At 43.7% G+C, this 20,067-nt stretch overlaps 1 protein-coding gene across 3 annotated transcripts in view; it reads right to left on the bottom strand.

Moving 5' to 3' along the window:
• Positions 1 to 1,473: 1,473 nt before the first annotated feature.
• Positions 1,474 to 20,067, bottom strand: part of ANXA2 (annexin A2) — a 41,730-nt gene continuing 23,136 nt past the window's right edge. For all 3 annotated transcript variants that reach the window (XM_023636634.2, XM_070262191.1, NM_001123380.2), the window contains 10 exon segments: positions 16,359 to 16,453; positions 12,686 to 12,799; positions 9,518 to 9,608; positions 8,524 to 8,603; positions 7,067 to 7,126; positions 5,289 to 5,382; positions 4,647 to 4,742; positions 4,123 to 4,181; positions 2,878 to 3,000; positions 1,474 to 1,835 (listed from right to left, as the gene is read on the bottom strand). In XM_023636634.2, coding sequence (XP_023492402.1) covers positions 1,776 to 1,835; positions 2,878 to 3,000; positions 4,123 to 4,181; positions 4,647 to 4,742; positions 5,289 to 5,382; positions 7,067 to 7,126; positions 8,524 to 8,603; positions 9,518 to 9,608; positions 12,686 to 12,799; positions 16,359 to 16,453 — 872 coding nt within the window. In that variant the 3' untranslated portion in view covers positions 1,474 to 1,775.

Below are 20,067 nucleotides of genomic sequence, written 5' to 3'. Positions count from 1 at the left end.
CAAGCACACGGAAAAGTCTATTTTGGGATTCGGACATCAATTCTAATATGCATAGAAGGATACATTTGAGAACACACGTGACTTTTGCATAACTTGCTTTTTAAAGACCATCTCAACAGCCTTACCGGCACTTTATGGGCGCCACGCTCCATCAGCGCTTCTGTCTCAAGTGTGCCAAAGGGTCAAAATAACCAGTCAGTCAGCCCACAGATGTCTTTCATTGGGTCACCACGGTGTTGTTTTAATGGAATTTGAATGCTTAAAGTGGGGCACGTGTTCTCCATTTCTCCAGACAACCAGCCCATTTCACACGTTTATTTCCGTTCCCTGCCAAGCTCCTGTGGAATCCTGAGCGTGCCCTACATCAGCCAGGTGTCAAGAATTAGAGGTTGACAGGGCATCCTCTGACAAGGAGGAAATATAGTAGAAAGGTTTGGGGATAGTCATTGACACCCCCACCATCCCCACCAGCAGCCCTACACATCGCTCAGGGGAGGCACCCGTGTGAGCAAGCTGTCCGCAGTGTCCTGGGCTAGCAGCCTATGAACAGCACCTGTACACTGTCAACAGAGAGACATATGAATACGCCAATACCACGCTGATTAGGCAGTCTGCCCACGAAGGCCGGACCAGAAACCAGGTGACTCCAGGCAAAGCGGCTGGCTGTTTGGGAGAGTGAGACAGAGACATAATTTTCTCTTACCTAGTCTTTGTGCCTTCTGGAATGTATACCAGTTGTATATTATCCATGATCAGAAGCTGTGTGGAGAGCTTCCTCCCAGCTGAAAAACTTCACCCTAGACTTTAGGGCGCGGCTCAAATGCTGCTTCTCCTCTGGGTCGTCTTTCTCAAACCCCTCGTCAAAACCCATCCCTTTCTTTCCCATGCTCCCAGTCCACAGTTGTCACACCTCCTATACAAGAACGCTGTAGCCTGACAGGTGAGCCCGCGAGGTTGGGGCAGAATGGCATTTATTTATATAGAAATACTTCCAATGTTTGCTAAACAGAGTCCACCACTCCACCCCTACCCTTCTTCCCAGTTTGAGGCCACCACTGACGCTTGTTTTCCCCTAATTTACCTGTAGAAAGATGAACAGATGGAGGGGTCATTCTGGGATTTTTTTCCCCCACAGGTACTGTCATCTCCTGGGCACACAGAGCTGTGCAATAGAGCATTCTAGTCTAATGGACATGTTCTCTGCCTGCACTGTCTGACACACTAGCTGCTAACCATACGTGGATATGGAGCATTTGAAAAGTGGATAGTGTGACTGAGGAACTGAATTTTTCATTTTATTTCATTTAAATTAATTTAAACGTAAATAGCCACCTCTGGATAGTGACTAGCACATCAGACAGCTCAGTTCTAGAGCTTTCTTCCTCTACGGGACAGCCTTACCAACTGAACGATACAACCCTTAAGCATGTTTGATTTTTAAACATTAAATTGAAAGCGAGGTCCACAAAGTACTCGTTTCTAAAGTAAAAACTCAGTTTATTCATCTGTTTACGACACAGTACACAAGAGGCAAAGTGTTTCACATCATAGATTTCACTGCCAACTCCTTGGAATGTTCATTTCTTTGGCTAAAAGGAGAGACTAGACGGGAAAGCCGGGTAACGCGTAGGCATCTAAAATAAGGATGGGGGCACAAGGCTAACATCATCCTCACGGGGATGGGCACAAGGGGGCTGTTAGTCGCAAGCTGTTTTCTAGAACTGTTAGCAGGAAGCACAGAAGCCTGACTCCTGGATGCTCGAGCCGGACAGGCTTCAGTCATCCCCACCACACAGGTACAGCAGCGCCTTCTGGTAGTCGCCCTTGGTGTCTTGCTACAAAGGGCCAAGGAGAAAAAGGAAATTCAGTATCAGGAAAAAGACCCAAACTCCACAACAACATACAAGTAGGCCCACTACACCAGAGCCGCTCCCGCTATTAACAGGGGAAGACTCTGTGCCACCTGCCCGGACACAAAGGCAGGGAAGGCCACGCCCAAACCACCGTTATCATCATGGGAGGACCCTCAGGGAGTGTGGCCAAGGGGAGTTTCAAGTCCCATTATTACCGCAGGGTGGAGAGGACCTGAGGAACCGGGGATTAACGTGGTTGGCGCGCAGAGCGACAGCACCTGGCCTGCTACTGCAGCGAGGTCCAGCAAACACCACCACTTTTCGCCCTGGTCCTCACCCTTCCAGAGAGGATGGGGTACCTTCCTGCCTCACTCTGCTGCTTCCTGGATTCTTAAGGTCACGTGGGGATAAGCTGGTGAGGCGAGGAAACAGTTACTAAGAGTCTAAGTGGTCCCCAAACTTAAAGCATATGCCCTAACAAACCTGGCTACACCAAACCCACCTCCAATTCATCCTTGGTAGCCACGGGCATGCCTCTGGAAGTTTCAGGATCTTTTAGAATGGGGACCACTGTGAGCGCAGTCACTCCTTATACACAAACGCTCCATCTCTCCAAAATGGAGAGAGACTAAACTGATGGGAGAGATGGGAGTCCTGAGTAACTAAATGTTGTCAGACCTATCACAAAGGGTTTTTCAAGAAATGAAAATATAGTAAAATTTATTGATCTAATTCTCTTCAGGATGTCAAGTCTTGCAGAATCTGTGTCATAAACACCAATTATCATTGTAGAATAGCAGATGTGGAAAATATAAAGAATTTGCCTGATTCTATAAGATTCCAGGACAAATCGTAAATAGTGCTTTCAAGATAAATCCCTGATATTTGATGACTAGCATCTCCTCCTCAGTGAATTAGACAACAGAGAATCACCACCCTGTCATCGTTCTGACAGGCCACCTGCCTGGGGCCCCGAGGCCCCCTGGATGGCCAGGCAGGGCCGACACGGCCCAGTGGGGCTTACCTGGATGTAGTAGTACAGGGACTTGCCGTACTTTCTCTTGAATTCAGACCTAATTTTCAACATGTCCACTTCACTGCGGGAGACCATGATTCTGATCAGGACCTTATCGCGCGTGCCCTTGCCCTGAAAGTCAAGTTGATGTTCCCAGTTACAATTCACTGACAGTGTTAATCATTAAAAGAGAATCTAGTAAGTTTTCTTGCATATGGAACTGATCTGGGTTCTTGATGCTGCCCTCTAAGAGACTGCAAAGGTAATAGTGAAACTACCCCCTTAAGAAAAATGAGCACCTCGGAACTTCAAACACACTAGACGAAATCATCACAAACCCAGCTGTCCACGTTCAATGCACGTATAGTGCGCACCAACTACTGCGGGGCTCAGGTCAAGAAGCGTGCAAGTCTACATACGTAACAAAAAGTTCCTGGCTCTCGGGGCTTACAGAGAGAGGACCTGCCACCAGGTTTTCATCGTGGCTCTGTGCCATTTGAATGGTATGAGCAGAAAGGACCACTGAGTTTATTTCCAGAGCCTCAGACTAGAGGCACGAAGGAACGGGTCCTATCTGGCATGAGACCTTAGGAGAGACGCTCCGGAGAAGGCAGTGGACGAGGGGGTGATCCAGGAAAAAGTGGCAAGAGCCTGGAAGCCAGAAAGCTCCAGGCACATTTGAGGGGTGGGAACGGGATGGAATTGTGGGAAGAGACAATGCATTTAAGGGAAGTTGCAGGGCTGACTTTAGAGTCAGACCTCAGTTCAAATGTGGCTACGTAATCTCAGGCAAGCTGAAGCCTTCTGAGCTCCAGTCTCCTCATCTATAAAGAAAATACATCAGCCTCATAGGCTTTTCGGTAATGACTTCAGGTAAAGTAAGCAGCACCACGTCGACTGCATAGTGGTTGCTTAACCATCTCTCCCTCCCTTGCTTGTCTATACTCTGGTGTAACAGGAGGAAATCCCAGAGAAATCTGAGCAGGAGTCAGACACGATTACTATCTGGCATTTTCTCTTTCCCATGACACTTTATTTTCTACCTGTACACAAACATGAGTGCAAGTAGTTGAGAGAGACAGAAGATGGATTTGTGGTTTTCTCACTGTCAAATACAACCACAGCTGACCAGTGCGCTTCTGAATCTGGACAGTGGGGCTCCTTCCTCCATCCGCTAGCCAAGGACACTTAGTTTGGGGCACAAAAGAAGAAAAGCCTCCTGGAAACACGGACCATGCAGGCAGCTGCCCTTACCTTCATGGAGTCGTACAGTCGGTCAGCAAAATACAGGGGCTTGTTCTGAATACACTGGACTGTGGAGAGAAGAAAAGGGGTCAGCTGCTCCTCTCTCCTCCACCAGTAGGGCTGAGGCCCCAACCCCAGAGCACAAACCAGATGACCTGATGCAACGTGAACAGGCTGTGAAATGGGAAAGCTAAGGGAATACTGGGGCTCCTCTGACACACTCGGCTCCACTGTGGTTTTAGATCAGGGCCCTCTGAGGGCCGCAGAAACCCAAGTGGATATAGTAGCTTTCCCACCAGTGACATTTCTCTTGTTAAGCCTCCTTGGCAACTCTCCGTTATACCAATTTAAGCTGTTCCTCAGTTTCATATATTAAATTTATACAGTGAAGATTATGAAACCACCCAAATCATGGAAAGAAGCCACACCTCCTAAACACACTTGAATTAACAGGACAGCCATTCGTGACTTCTGCTTCAGCACAGTTTACTGAAAGCTGATGCCTACCAGAGATGGGGACCACACTTGCTTACCCAGGTTCAGGAAAGCATTTTCCAGGTCTCCTTTGACCTCCTTCTTGATGCTCTCCAACATGTCATAAGGGCTGTAGCTCTTGTACCTTTCAAATACTGAGGAAAAGTGACAAATAATTATTATAACAGAGCCACTACTTAAAACTGTTAATGATCACTCACACAGTTACACGCCATGATTAAAAAAAAAAAGGAAAAATGAGGACAATCATGGCATCCTAGAGGGTTAGGGGCTGCACTGGTGGACCAGAGCTGACACTGCACCAGTTGCCCTGGGACAGCCGTACGTGCGCTTGTCCTGACTGGCAGTGCCCAGGCCACATATTTTGACCATCTTCATCTCCCGAGAGAAACCAACTGAAAGCCACGAAAAACAGTACACAGCATCCAGGAAAGTCCATTACTCCAACAAATATAGCAAGATAAAATGATCCTCAGACAAGAAGGGGCGGCAAGCTAAAGCACCAAATGTGGAATCTATTTAGGGGAAAGAAGGATCTAAAATGGGAGAGAAGAGTAAATGGACTTGTGAGGGAAAATGGGAGTGCAAAGTGGAGAGTGAACCTTGTTCTGGCAGACTTGAGCCCCAACACAGACCACCAGCTGGCCTGGGCTCTGAGACCTCCTCAGCAAAGCACCCACCTTTCTGGAGGTGACAGACACTGCGCTCGGTCATGATGCTGATCCACTTTGGAACATCAGTTCCTTTCCTCTTCACTCCAGCATCATAGAGATCCTACAAGCACAACCAACCAGGAGAGTTAACTACCCACTCCAGGATGTGGTCATAAAAAATTTCATGCAAAAAACTAAAAACCTACACATTCAAAATGCTGTATGAGAAAGGATGACTGCACTGCAGATATGGGCAAAAACGTACTATTTAGGTTAAAAGTCTTAATCAAGAGCCGTCTGCCAAAGGCACAGACAGACACACTATGACACTAGATTGTTCATGAGGTTGGTGCTGTCCAAATCTCCTTCCCTGAGCACCAAAGGAAGGACCAAGGGCTTCTGTTTATATACAGAAGGACAAGCAAATGTTCATTAGCACATCCAAGCCTCCTCCCCTTGGCACTTTTAATAGCAGATAAGCTGATGGTCATCCACTGAAGACAGCTACAGGTCAGGTACCCACACCCAAGCTTCTTAGAGACTCAGGACAGGATGGAGCTGGCCCAACCTCATTTTCAGTTTCTAGAAAATTTATGGGCTGAAGGTATTGCTAAGAATGGTGGGGAGAGAGGGAGGAAGGCTTATGTAAGGGTAGGTACTCATTCAGGGACCATCCACTATCTGGGAGTTACAAAACCCAACTGCTAGGACTTTATTTAAAACCTTTCCCTACCTCCTGCTAAAAGTGCTGTGTGAAATATATTCAATTTTAAAAGTAAAATGAATTTAAATTAATTTTGTTCTGCAGCTCTTACGAAATGCTTTGCAATGGTTGTTGACCCTCTGGGAAAGGCCTATCGTTCATAGTGATCTAAATCAGCTTAACAAATAGTTCTCAGTGATTATGAGACTAGAACCAGCAAAAGTTCTATTCAGCTGGAGAAAAAGGAAGGACCCCTGGCGTCCTCCCCTTCTCCTCGACCACAAAGGGCAATGAGCCTTCCTCTCCCAGGCTGAGCCTCCGCCATCTTGTTCTGCTTTCCCATCTCGTTCACTCTACTGGTGTTCATTTGTAGCAAACGCACGCCAGTGTGCACAGCTGTATTACACCCTGCAGAAACGTATACTTCCAAACAAGCAAAGCCTAAACAAGTGTATGTGAGTCAGGTATGGATCCTGGAATTCACACCAGCATTATAAGGGAATACCTGTAATAACTATTGCTCCCAGAAAGTAAAAATGAAGCCCACAGATTCTTTGACATGCCTCCCTTCCAACAGTGGGGCCTACTTCCCCTCCCACTGACTGTGGGCCAGACATAGTGTCTCACTTCTAGTGAACAGAGTATGACAGACATGATAGTCTGTGACTCCTAACATTAGGTCATAGAAGGAACTTGGCTTCCTCCTTGCCTTCTCCCTTCTCACTCTGGGGAAACTATGAGCCATGTTGTGAGGACACTCAAGCAACCCCTGAGAGATGGCCATGTGGAAAGATACTAAGGCCTCCTGCCGACCGTCATGTGGGTGGCCATTTTGGATGTAGATCCTCCGATGCTGTCAGGCCCTCAGACGCTGCAGCCCTAGTCAACATTTTGTCTACAACCTCACAAGAGTCCCCAAGCCAGAACCACCCAGCTAAGCCACTCCCCAATTTCCTGACCCACAGAAACTGAGATAATAAATGTTAGTTGTTTTAAGCCCCTAGGTTTGGAGGTAATTTGTTACACAGGATAGAAAATTACTACACAGACTATCCAGAGATTTACTAGAAAACAGAAACAAACCAAGAAGCTTGGCACTTACCCGGGCATCTTGGTCAATCAGTTCATAATCAATGACAGAGCCATCCTCTGCTCTTCTACCCTACGGAAGAAAAAAAAATTAAGAACATCAAATATGTTTCTTCGTATATTTTAAAACAAAAAATGTTATTTTTCTCCCCAACTCATGTAAGCCATTATTTAATTTACTGAATTATCACTCACTTAAAATTTTTCTTCACTTTGAAGTATAGATAAGACCAAAGATTGGTACAATAATGGAAGGCAGAGAAATGGGGGTTGTGCCTCATCATCGTCAATCTTCTCCTTGGTACCCAGTCCTGGGCTAAGCATCTTTCAGGATCCATCCCCCGCCCCCCCCAAAAAACCTAATGATATTCAGTTCCTTCCCTCAGAGAGCTTTCAATCCAGATAGAGAAATAAGCGTGGAACAAATGGTCAAACAACACAGTAATCTACAGCTCTAAGAAGATGTGAAATGCAAAAGAGGGAGAAATCTGTCCGACACTATAGTCACAAAATCTGTGGAGAATGGGGTAAGCTGAGGTGGACCCTGAGGATGAGTCAGCCAGTAAAGGGGAGGGGAGGAAGCCAGTCCACACAGGAGGAAGAGCTCAGGGACAGGCTGCGCACACTCAGGTGAGTGAGGTCCTGCCGGGCTGGCGGAGAAGGGGAACAGGAGGGACCCCTAGGGAGGAAGATTAAGTGAGGGAAGGCCAGGTACAGAGGACTTTTACAGGCAGTTGAGCGTTCGGATTTGATGGAGCAGAAACGGGTTTCGATCAGGGGAATGAAATGGGGAAAGGGGATTTCAAAAAGATGGGTGGATGGCGGTGCACAGGGCAGGTGGAAGAGAGGAGAGCCAGGGAGGGTGGCACGGAGTTGCTACAGTAACGGAGATGTGAGTCAATCACTTGTCATCAGGGTTCCTGGAGATGATCATTTCTCCTCCCTCCTCTGGCACATAGGTATTAAACTGCACACTGGTCAGAGCTCAGACTCAAAAGGGAAATGCCTTTCATCCACTTTAATATGTTAACATCAGCAGACAAACAAAGACCCCCCTCTCCAGGTAAAGGACCACCTGGATAAATCCTCTCATATGACGTGAGAGCAGGTGAAAGAAACAAAAGGGTTACTCCCCACTGGGTCCTGAGTATGTGGCCATACTTAGAGGCAAAGTGACCTTCCCAGAGTCACGTGGTGAGGGCTGGCACATAAATCCAGGCCAGAACTTGAGGGCTGCCTATTCCTCCTCTAGCTCCAAAGTCCACTTGACCATGAGGTTTTGCGGGATAAGAAATCCCATTATACAAAAATGACAGCTCTGCAGAGACAGTGCAAACCCACCATCGGAAATGCAGCTGGAATCTCTGAAGCAGGCACAGAGGATTGAGTTAATTCCCTCCCAAGTATAAAATAAGGCATGCGACTTGCCTCCGGAGGCAGCAAGCACAAAGAAAGAAACCGGAAACCAACCTTTGCGAGGGCAACCATCAGCTTGCGGAAGTCACCAGATGTGTCAGAAACGATGTCCTTCTCCAGATCAGTCTTGTACACTTGGAAAACAACACATGTGGATTTATGCTTCCTGCCTGTGCAGCCAGTCAGCCACCCACCCCGACTGCCCCCTGCCCCACTAAGCCTGTGAAAAGCAGAACTGTCTGTGACAGCATGGATGTATCCACCCAAATGAGGGCAGATTCTCTCAAATGATTTTGACCTTCATAAAATCAGAGCCAGTGTTATTATCAGTGACAAGGGACAGACGAGACTGGATCAAATCAGGGATCCTTAAGCTCACCTTTGATCAGTGACCTCTATCATAGCTAAAATACTGTTTCCCAACCTTCTTGAGTATGAATACTCATTTTGAACATCAAAAAATATAGAGGGCTACACACACACACACACACACACATAGCTATGCCTTATTATCTACTGATTGAGAAAATGCACAATGGCAAAAAGTAGTAAGAATTAAATAGTTTGAATGAATTCGTATTTTATTATTCAAAACAGCATCTATATTGAAATGCACTAACACATACACACGTAAGCTGCATCATTTATCCTAACCACAGCCTCCTATACTGCTTGGTGCACGTAGGTCCTTATGTCTCTTGCAACAATATCCACAGTCCAGAGTTGAGAACCTCTTGAGCAGAGACTGGACAGCACTCAATAAATGAAATCTATGTATGATCCTTTCTACTTCACCCCATCAGATCTATTTTTAAAAACTTTGTTTTCTCTCCTTTCCCTCCCATCTATCTTTCTGTAGAAGTTCTAGTGGAATGTAATAATCAAAACACAGGCCATGAGGAGGTGGAGGAGAGGGACCTGGACCAGTCCAGATGGAGGCATTTCTGCATATGTAATCTGGGCATCCCGTCCTGAACACTAACCCAGATGACCACGGGGTCACAGAAGTTGGGCTGAGAGGATGCACCACCGAACTAGGGCTACTCACTTTCCTTGTAGACTCTGTTAATTTCCTGCAGCTCCTGGTTGGTCCTTGAGCAGATGATCTCAATGAGGGAGTCCTCATCGGTCCCCAGCCCCTGTGAACCAGGCAGCACCGACATCAGCAGGCAAAGTCCTCCTGGCCGTTAGCCTACTTCTCTGATCTCAACCAGGTAAACTATAAACATGGATGGGTCTGTGCTCCTTTCTACATTCCTACTGGGGGATCTGGACTCTGTTCCTCAGCACAAGGTAATGTTATTTTCTATTCATTTAAAAAATGCTTCACCAGAATACGAGATGGTATGAGTGACATGTTTGAGCTCAACTATATTAAAATATATATACATATAGTAAACAGAAAGAGACAGCAATGGAATATATCAAAATGTTAAAAGTAGTTGCCTTTTGGTAATGAGTTTATAAAATGAATAACTTTTTCTCTTTGTTATTTTTATTTTTCAATTTCCATAATAATCGCCCATTATTTTAATAGATGGGAAATAATTTTCTTTATTAAACACGTTTGCTCAGTAATTTAAAATAAAGGAATATACAGATTTTGTGTTGTCACTTGCAGCCAGCATCGTTAGACTGGAAAAAGTCTTTTTACCAGGGAAAGGTATAGATAAGATAAAATTTTTAGCTTCAACTCTTTGAAATGTAAAATTGGGTTAATGTTAAAAATTTCATTCTTGTACTTCCATTTTTGCTTGATTACTATGCACTCTTCGGGCATTTTAGAGAAGCAGAAGGAAATAATGAAGTGCCAAATAAACCTAGACACCAACACTTTATTAAAGAATAAGAATTTGATAGGTGATGTATTCAAATTTAATATATACACTTTTGAGCATGCCAGATAGCCTGAAAGGACTCAATGAAACATATATTTCAAAGCTGGCTTCATGATCAAAGTCAAGATTTAATAATCAGGATCCTCTAATACTTGTCTTTCCGAAGATGGAAATACCACTTTGAACTAAGTAGAATTACAACTGTTTAAAATGTAAATCAATTATAAGGTGTTAATACAATAAGAAACTTACTTATCCACGTGAAAAGTATGTCAGCTATTTATTAAACTTATTAGAGTTTAGATGCCCCTGAAAAAGTGGTCTGTGTCATATAAGCTAAGCCTCAGGTTAATGGTTAATTTTGAATTTTATTCTTAATCTAATCTATGAGCCAGCGCCTCTTCTTCCAGAGCTTTTCATCATGATTTGTGGAGGTTCTGGCAAAGCCAAAATTTCTTCCCTTCTTAGCAAAAGGTCTACAATAATATGCCATCCAAATGCTACAGGATGACTACCGAGCATCTTTGAATATTTTAGGGGGCAGTTTTTCAATCCCAAGGAATGACAGAAATATACTAAAAATAACTCATGCATTGGAAGAAATGCTGTATTCTGACACTGGGGGAATGTACAATAGATAGCACAATGTAAGATTTTTCTTTCACCACTGATATACCAGTGTTAATCTCTGAGAATCCTACCAGTGTTTTTATCTCTATATTCCAAGGTGACCTTGGCAATTTCCAAAACTTAGCCAAGCTTTCCACAGACTGTCCACAATTCCTATCACAAGGGCAGCTTCCACTGCAACATATGGCAGATATTGCCACTGGTATTGCCAGAAGTCAAAACAGAAATTTTTTTTAAAGCATAGTTCAGTTAATGTCACTTCGAGCTTTATGGATTTCAGAAGGGTACTCAACCGTGATAGCTAATGGAAGAGCTGGCACAAGGTCAAAGATGTAGCAGTCAAAGCACCTTTCATTGGGCCCAGCTACACAGATTACAATGGTGACTGACAGCTCAAACAGGTCCATCTCAAGTCACAAATACCTAGTAACAGATACTAGTAAAATTGCACAAGTCGCAACTAAATGGATTCTTGATGAAAAGAAGATAAACTGATCTGATGTGATGACGGTCAGAAGACACCTAGGACCTAGGCTGGCTCATCTGTGGCTCAAAAGGTCCCAAGACTCAGTTTTCAAGATCAAGCAGGATCCTTCAGTGTTGTTGCCATTTTATCATTCTTAATTACACCCTCCCTGCAATGGAGCCTACTTGGGAAACTCAGAGTTAGTCTGCTCAAACAAACAGCTTGGGCTACGTTGGAGAACTGAAGGGAGAAAGAGATTTCGCAACGAATCTTTCAGCGGCCCTGAGCTATCAGGTTCTGAGCCCTGGAAATGCCTGGTGTGTGAAGCTGCCTGACTCTCAAGGTGCTCTGTAGGGAAAGGGATGACAACCGAACTGTGACATTAGCTCTGGTGACAGGCTTACAGCTCGGTCTCTTAATGCAGGAACAGCAGCATCACAGAAAATGTACTCGGACTTCGAATAAAAAATCAGAACTATAGCTTCCCGCCTATTCTGGAGGCTTTACCCAGTCTTATCGGCAGAGGGCAGTATCAGATTATTCAAAGTGTCGCAGGCACACACCAGGAAAAGGGCTATGCTTTGCTGTAACACGCATTTATGTTTATGCATCTATTACATTTATATAAAACTTGATGTTTTGGGAATGCATAGTACTCAGGGAGTTCCCAACCTGTAATTTTTACTATCTAATTTAAACCTAAAATTCCATGTTCAAAATAACTTTCCAAAAGAAAAACCGCAAGATAACACGTGCTACGATACTTTGAACAAAACACAGGTACCATTCACAATCAGAAATCATCCTTTATATGCACTGTGATGTTCTGATTTTTCCCGATTTGAATCAAACAATGGGATTGACAAGAAGGTCAGCCAGGAGAGGAAACACCCGAGAGAGCGCGGGCAGAATTTGCAAGCTTCACTTAAACAAAAGCTATGAGTTTTACTTCTGCCTTAATATCATAACAAATCTTTTCTGAGAAGGAAGTGTAATCAAGGAAGTAGTTTTTCCAAATGGTATTCCAATTGCCCAGGTGCCAAGCAGTAGCAGCTGGTAACTGACTTCTCAGCATCATGAAATTTCTTTACAGTCTTAAAAAAATGTAATTGAAATATTTTTGGTACGAATCCTGAGACTTACAGCTTCAGTTCATTCAAAAAAAAAATTGCTCCAAATGAGAATTCAACAAAACTGAAAATCACCTAATTACACTCGGAAAGCTGTAATTCACCAATATTAGTGGCAGATTCGACAGAGCGTGCACCTCCCACGTGCTCACCTTCATGGAAGCCTTCAGCTCAGAAGCATCATACTGAGCAGGTGTTTTCAACAGGCCCAGAATCACCGTCTCCAGGTGGCCAGACAAGGCTGACTTCAGCGCTGCTGCAAGCTCCTTCAGACAAACAGGCAGGGACATGGAAAACTGGGTTGGTAACCAACATTCCCTTTAAAACGAATGAGTAAAATACCTGTGAAAACCATCCCTCACCTGCATGCCCTTCCACAGACTCAGGTGTCAGAAAATGAAAGATCAGACTTTGCTCTAGTCAAATCCCTTAAAATCCAAAGGAAACCGGAACAGTATGCAATTCCTCAGAATGCTGTGGGTGTCAGGACACTTTACCATACACCTGCATGCAATGACAGCCCGTGGAAGACAGGGTACTTTCCGGGGCCAGGGCCCCTGCTGAGAATGAGGTGGTTTGAGTGGGGAGCCCGCGGGGAAGCAGAGCCCTCATAGCCTGCTGACACCCTCCTGTAAAAGATGCTTGCGGCTGTGCCTGGAGTGGCTCCTCAAAGTCTCCAGAAGGAACTGGAGGGCCCAAAAAGGCCGGAAGTGGCCTCATGAAGCTGTCCTATGCAAACACTTCATCTACGGCTGAGAGAACATCTGTTTGTCCATACCAAATTGGGACATGTTGACAGAGATGATGGGGACTAAAGCTCCCCATTCAGCCCTTTGACTTTCCCATGGCATATTATTTCTTAAGGGTTCCACTGTCACCATTAAGAAAGATTTTAAGTCAGAGGTCTGAGTCAGCACCCATGTATGCAGACAGATACCCCAATTCAATGTGGCTTTCACAGATGCTTCCTCCAGATTAAGCTTCCTACAAATCATGGGCCTTGAGTGATAACTGAACTCTCCCACTGTAATTATTTTCTTCTTCCTTTTCACTTTCTCCTCTTCTCTTCCTTCTTTCTTTCTCTCCTGCTTTCCAGCAGAACCCCACGGCATCTACAAAGTTTGGCCCCTAGAAGAATTTACAGGCACTAGGAGGTGACATGCAGCCTGCTTCGGTGCGAATCTTCTCAAATCAGTCACAGATGTCGAGAATTGAGACGGATCTTAGAAAGCAACTGGCCCAGCCCCTTCACCATCTACTTTCTCCTGCTTTCTGATGTCCTAGTAACACACAGCCCTTAGGAGGGGACTTTAAAAGTAACACCTTCCAAGGCACATATGTATGGTGACAGATAAAAACTAGACTATTGGTGGTGAGCATGATGCAGCCTATACAGAAACTGATATATAATAATGTACACCTGAAATTACACAATGTTATAAACTATTATGACCTCAATAAAATAATTTTAAAAAACGAGTTAATTTTTCTCTAGACAAGTTACCTTCCAGAGGGTATTTTCCTGCTACCAACAAAAGTAACTTCAAGGACTGCCGAAGCACATAAGTGACAAAAGGTGGCCGTGATTACCTTCACAGAAAATGAGCCACTGACATAAAAAAAAAAAAGGCAACACCTTCCAATTATAGCACCGATTTTCCAGTTTGGAACTTTGAGGTTAGGTAATTCCAAACTCAGCCTATTCCTGACACTTCCCTCAACCCATTCTCTGCTCAAACCTCAAATAGCATCTATCTGGGCACCTACTGACTTCTTCCACTTCTATTATAAACTCCTTATGGGCGTTCAACTTCCTGCTGCTCATACTGCCTAGCACAGGGCTTTGCACTCAGCAGAAACTCCAGAAATGTTCGACAAATAAAACACAATCATTCCTTATATGGAGAAACCTGGCATCTGCTTGAACACGAAAGAAACATGAAATCAAGAGAGTCTCAGCTCCTCTCCACTTCTACTAGCTGTGCCCTTGCTGTTCAAGCTCATCACCTAGGCAGCCTCGGTCTGTACTCCTGAGAATGCTGCAGTACAGGGCTTTCTGCTTTATTCATAAACAACTCATTCAACACAATAAGGTTCTGCCTCCACGATTTCCTTCAGAAATTATCTCAAGAAGTTTATGCATCTTTCTATAAAAGATGACAATTCTTCTTAGTCCAAGGCTGAGAGGTATCAAGAATCAGTAGGGGGGGCCGGCCAGGTGGCGCAGCAGTTAAGTGCACACGTTCCGATTCAGCAGCCTGGGGTTCGCTGGTTCGGATCCCAGGTGCGGGCATGGCATCGCTTGGCAAGCCATGCTGTGGCAGGCATCCCCCATATAAAGTAGAGGAAGATGGGCATGGATGTTAGCTCAGGGCCAGTCTTCCTCAGCAAAAAAAAGAGGAGGATTGGCAGCAGATGTTAGCTCAGGGCTAATCTTCCTCAAAAAAAAAAAGAATCAGTAGGACAGTGAGCTGTCCCCAGGACACAGCAAAGCCTTTGAGGTCACTGAACTCATCATGATTCTGGTAATATCTTCCATCCAACAGGGTATGCGAGAGCTTTGTTCTCCATCTATCTAATTTGAAATCAAGATCCAGGCTTCTCTGTTTCTGTGTACATTTATGTGTGCACACCCACGTGTGTTCCAAGACCCCACTCTGTAAGTCACAGCTGAAGGAGCAATTACAGGCATACCGTCCAAAGAGGTGGGCCTTCTGCTCCAACTAGAACTCTGTTCTACCAGCTCACAGATCCTTTTGGGGAAGCAGAGAAATAAAACACTCCCCTCTATGCCTCACTCCAGAAGATTAATATAAGTCTAGTTGAAAGAAGAATTTTAATGCACATGAGATGAAAGAAGCCAGATGCTTTCCTATTTATGTCTGTCCAACTGTTTCGGGAGGTGGAGGAGGGAGCTACAGCAGAACTTGACCTGCAACTCCCAGAACCTTGGGGGTCACGTCAACCCCAAGAGCAGAAACATCTTTTCCAGAATCCTTCCAGCTCACCTCTACCGTGGCTACGAGTGGAGGTTCTAAGTCACACAGGAGCTGCAGGAAGCCACGCTGACTACACCGTCCAAGAATAAATCAAAAGCTTTTAATAGCAAGAAGTTAAAAATAAAGCAGCCTGTCCTTAAAATAAAATTTCCTAACACTGTGACAAAATAAAGGATGAATAAGCACCGGGTTGTTCCTTCACCACTAGTGGACAAGCAAGGAGAAAAGCACAAAGACCCTTTAAATAGTCGGGGCATGGCATGCCAAAGATAGTCTGCTGGACCAAATGAACTACTAACTAATTAAGCCCCTTTGTTGTCAAGCTCTTAAGAATTCAACTGTATTTTTTTTAAGAATGAGGGGAGCGTGTCAGGATCAGTACTCCTAAGATTAGTGTCCTAAGATTAAATTAGTGTCCTAAGATTAAATTAGAAACATCTTATCAAGAGCTAACAGAAGCCATAAAGATGAAATGAGTTGCTACATGTAGAGAACTACATGCCGGGCACAAAGTAAGCATTCAGTAAATGGTGCCTGTTGTTGCTGTTTCTCCCTATTCCGTTCAACCTTTCTAGTCCCAGAACTGCTCCCTCCACACACTCTGAGTTGAAGGAGGGTGTGGTCTTTATGGATGCGCTCCAAGCACTCCAGGGGCCACCCATGGGTGAGTGGTGACTCTTACAAGGATGTAAGAGGAACACCTTGGATACCTAAGAGTTCCAGGAGGCGCTTGCTGGAATGAGCCAGAATTCAAGAAAAGAAAAAGCAATGGCTGAGGAAATGAAATTCAACAAGGAATGGCCTCCATCCCTGAAACCGCCTGTACCTTTTTGGTCCTTCTCTGGTAGGCGAAGGCAATATCTTGTCTCTGTTCATTGCTGCGGTTGGTCAGAATGTTGACGATGGTGACCTCGTCCACACCTATGGAAATACAAGTTGTGAATGGTTACTCAACCACGTGCTCTAGTCCTTTGCGCTTGCACAGAAGGTTTTAAGCAGAGTTTATTCAAACTGAAACTTATACACCATTCTCCAAACAACACATACCAAAACATCAAGATTTGTGCTTTTTATCAGCTTCCTCTGCTTAACGTGTGTACCTTCTTTTCTTTTTTTCCTGATAACCTCAAACCTCAAGCCTAAATGGGCCTTCTAAATATGTGTATTTTAAAAAACTATTTTATTCATAAATTGCTTTCTGGAACCAACAGTAGGAGGTGCGTCCGTGGGGCTGTGGCAGTCAGATGGAACAACAAAGATTTAGGAGGATTTTAAATGAAGGTCCTCAAATTGCCATTTAACTGAAGATTTAATAGACAGTAACTGTGAACTGAATTAATAGAGACAATTATTTATATTTATTGCAGGATTATGGCTATATAAGCAGCTAGGTATAATTTCTATAATTATAAAAACTGTCATGACAAATGAGTCAGATTTAATATGGCAGTTGTATTTTAATAGCATAATTGATTAAAATAATCATACTTATTGAAGACTAAATTATTTTGTAAGGAAAATAAATGTTCCACTGCTTTTAATCTTCAATAGGCAAATTTAATAATCAATTTTATAACTTTATTAAAAAGAGTAAGTGTTTTAATCTAAATTAAATCTAAATTGGGAGTTTTAAAGTGCCACCAAAATATTTTAGTACCTATTTTAATTGGAACATGTGTATTTACAAAGATAAGCAATGCTTTCTGGTATCTGAAAGTTTCCACTTTTATATCAGAAATACTCCTAACATGCCATTTAACTTAAGAAAGCATAATTTTAAGAATTCAGCAAGTGAAACGTCTCTGTCCTGACTGATTATGAGCTTTGTTTAATAAAAGGAAGAGTCTTTGCCATAACTAGATAGGTAATTCTTGGGTGAGAGCGAGAGCGGCTAAACCACATGGTCAATATGAACTGCAAACAGCCTGACCTAAAGGAAATCAGGAGTCCCAAAGCCACAGAAAGGTCGGAACTGCAATGCTTTGAGGCAGAGGCAACGAGCAGACTGACAGAGAAGGTGTCTTCCGCTTTCAGTGTGTTAGAAAGATCAAAAAGCATAAAGTTAGATTTTCTGGGTATAAAAATAAATAACATTTATTTTGTATTTATATACTTATTTCAGAGTGAGTTCACACCAATGTCAGTCAGTTATCTTAACTGCAGCATCTATAACTTTCTCTCCAATTCTTAGAGTGGCCAACGTCAACACAGAAACCCAGTTGCTGTAAATAAGATTCAGTTTTTAAGAGGTTTATTTCAGCATTGGACATAATATCAAAAAAAAAAAAGGGAAAGAAAACCTATGTCCAATAAGAGAATGATTAAATTAATGTTCTTTTGTCCATATAATGGAATATTATATAGTCATTTAAAATGATGGTATAAAGTATTAATTGACCTGGAAAACTACTGACAAGATACTGTGAAGTAAAAAAACAGGTTGGAAAACAATATCCCCAGTATAACTCGATTTTTATAAAATACATATGGATGGTATAAGAATATATCTAGAAGCCTTTATAGCAAACTTTTAAAAGTGATCCTCTGAGTGGTAGGATTATGGATAAAGTCTCCTTTCTTTTGCTTATCTATACTTTAAAAGTTCACCATAATGACCATAAAAAGGGTTTTTAAAATACACTGTGAATGACACAGAATCATTGATCTAGAATCAACTAGTGACTTCGCCTCAAGAGAGTCCTCGCCTGGTTCCAAATACTTTCGTTAGAACAAAACACAACATGCTTACTAATTAGGAGCTGTGTCTACACAAAACATCCTGACACAAACTATGTTACTCAGTCCTCACAACAACCAAACGGGGACAGCTATTCCTCTTCCTAGTTTAGAGATGGGGCAGCTGAAGTTCAGAGGGACCGCAAGCGTCACCTCTGTAAACATCTGCCCTCCTCGGGCCTCAGTTTCTACATCTCGAACAACGACCTCCAGTGCTGCTTCCACGAAACACCAACAGGCAAATGGAGCTTTAACACAGGGAGTCTCATCGAGGTATGCGCAGGACAGCTTTACTCAAAGGCTCTTTATGGTTATGACGCTACTCTGGTGGATGTGTGACTGGGATGCGTGCACACCTACCCACACCCAAGCGTGCATCCTCGCACTATCTCTATCTCTAAATATTGGATGGCTCTAACTTTACATTAGGAAAACCACCTGTTTATAAATGTGTCTTAGCTTTATACTTAACTTTCTTACCCAAATCTGAAAATGCTGGCCAACAACAACAACATACAATTCTATCCTCTGACTTCAATTCTGACATTTCCTGAAATCAATTTTGGGGCTGCTGACCTGAACACATACCAAGGACACAGACTCATAAAAAAATTATTCTCCCTTGGAAACAAATGCAAAGTTTATGTTTGTGTCAGAATGTGGCCCACCTGAATTAGAATCACACGAAGCACTTATTAAAAGACACAGTCCGCTGGACCCCACCTGACATCTACTGATTAAAGACTCTAGGACTTTGGACCCAGGAAGCGGCATTTCCACCAGCTCCGTGGTGATTCTTTATTTGAGAACCACCAACAGAGATGGAGAAGCATGGGTCTTTAGAAATCTGCCTGTGTATGAGACCATTAAGTCACTTCAACAACTGCTTCTCCGAGGGGAAGGGCCAACCACAATTTCTGGGGAAGAAATGCTTACCTTTGTCCAAACAACCCAGATAAGAAATAACACCTGAATAGAGTTCACGCCACAAACTTCAGTGCAATCCCATGCTCCTAGTCAATGAAACAGCTTTTTGCCTTTCTGTCCATAGCAGCTAAGTGTCTAGTCAACAGAGTCGGAATTCAATCCTATTACTGGAAAGCCCCATAAAAAGCCTAGGTAGTTAACCTGAATCTCACCTAGGAGGCAGCAACAACGATAGCCTGAAGGAATCTGAGTGTATTGTACCTAAATTATTCACCAAGCAACAGCCTGCTGAGCTGCAGCATCCAGCATGCTGGGACCCCTTCCAAGGGAACAATCAAACGCATTACACAAATGCTAATGCCAGCAACTACAAGAAATTAAATGGAGGCTATTTCTGCAAGTTGGAAGCCCCCTCCCCTTTCCAAGAACCTCTCCTACATCAGCTATTTCTCCCATCCATTGTCTGCAAGTTTCAAATTGAACTGGAAAGAGGAAAAAATCCCAGAGCCCAGGATCAATTGCCTAGTCAAAGCCACTTAAGGCATGTGCTACGTCGCAACCCCAGAATACACATATCTGCCAGGGAATTTAACCATCTTATCTTCAGAACACTGCTGCTTCCTCTCGACCTGCTATCATAATTGGTGAGGCAGTTTATTCCTGTGGACAGGAGTTCGGCACAGGTTGCAGCTGGAAGGGTCATCCGGTTGCGCACCATTTCTGCCCAGGATGCAGCTGAAGGATGAGGACTAACACTCAGCTACCTATGTCAGCACAATCGCCGTCAACAACGCACAGCGAGTGCCAGGACACTAGGAAAGCTTCAAATTTAACAACTTTAACATAGCCGCCGACGCCCGGGAGATGAGGCT

The sequence above is a fragment of the Equus caballus genome, chromosome 1, assembly GCF_041296265.1.
Source record: "Equus caballus isolate H_3958 breed thoroughbred chromosome 1, TB-T2T, whole genome shotgun sequence".
Taxonomy (NCBI): domain Eukaryota; kingdom Metazoa; phylum Chordata; class Mammalia; order Perissodactyla; family Equidae; genus Equus; species Equus caballus.
This window is presented reverse-complemented; position numbering and strand designations above follow the sequence as displayed.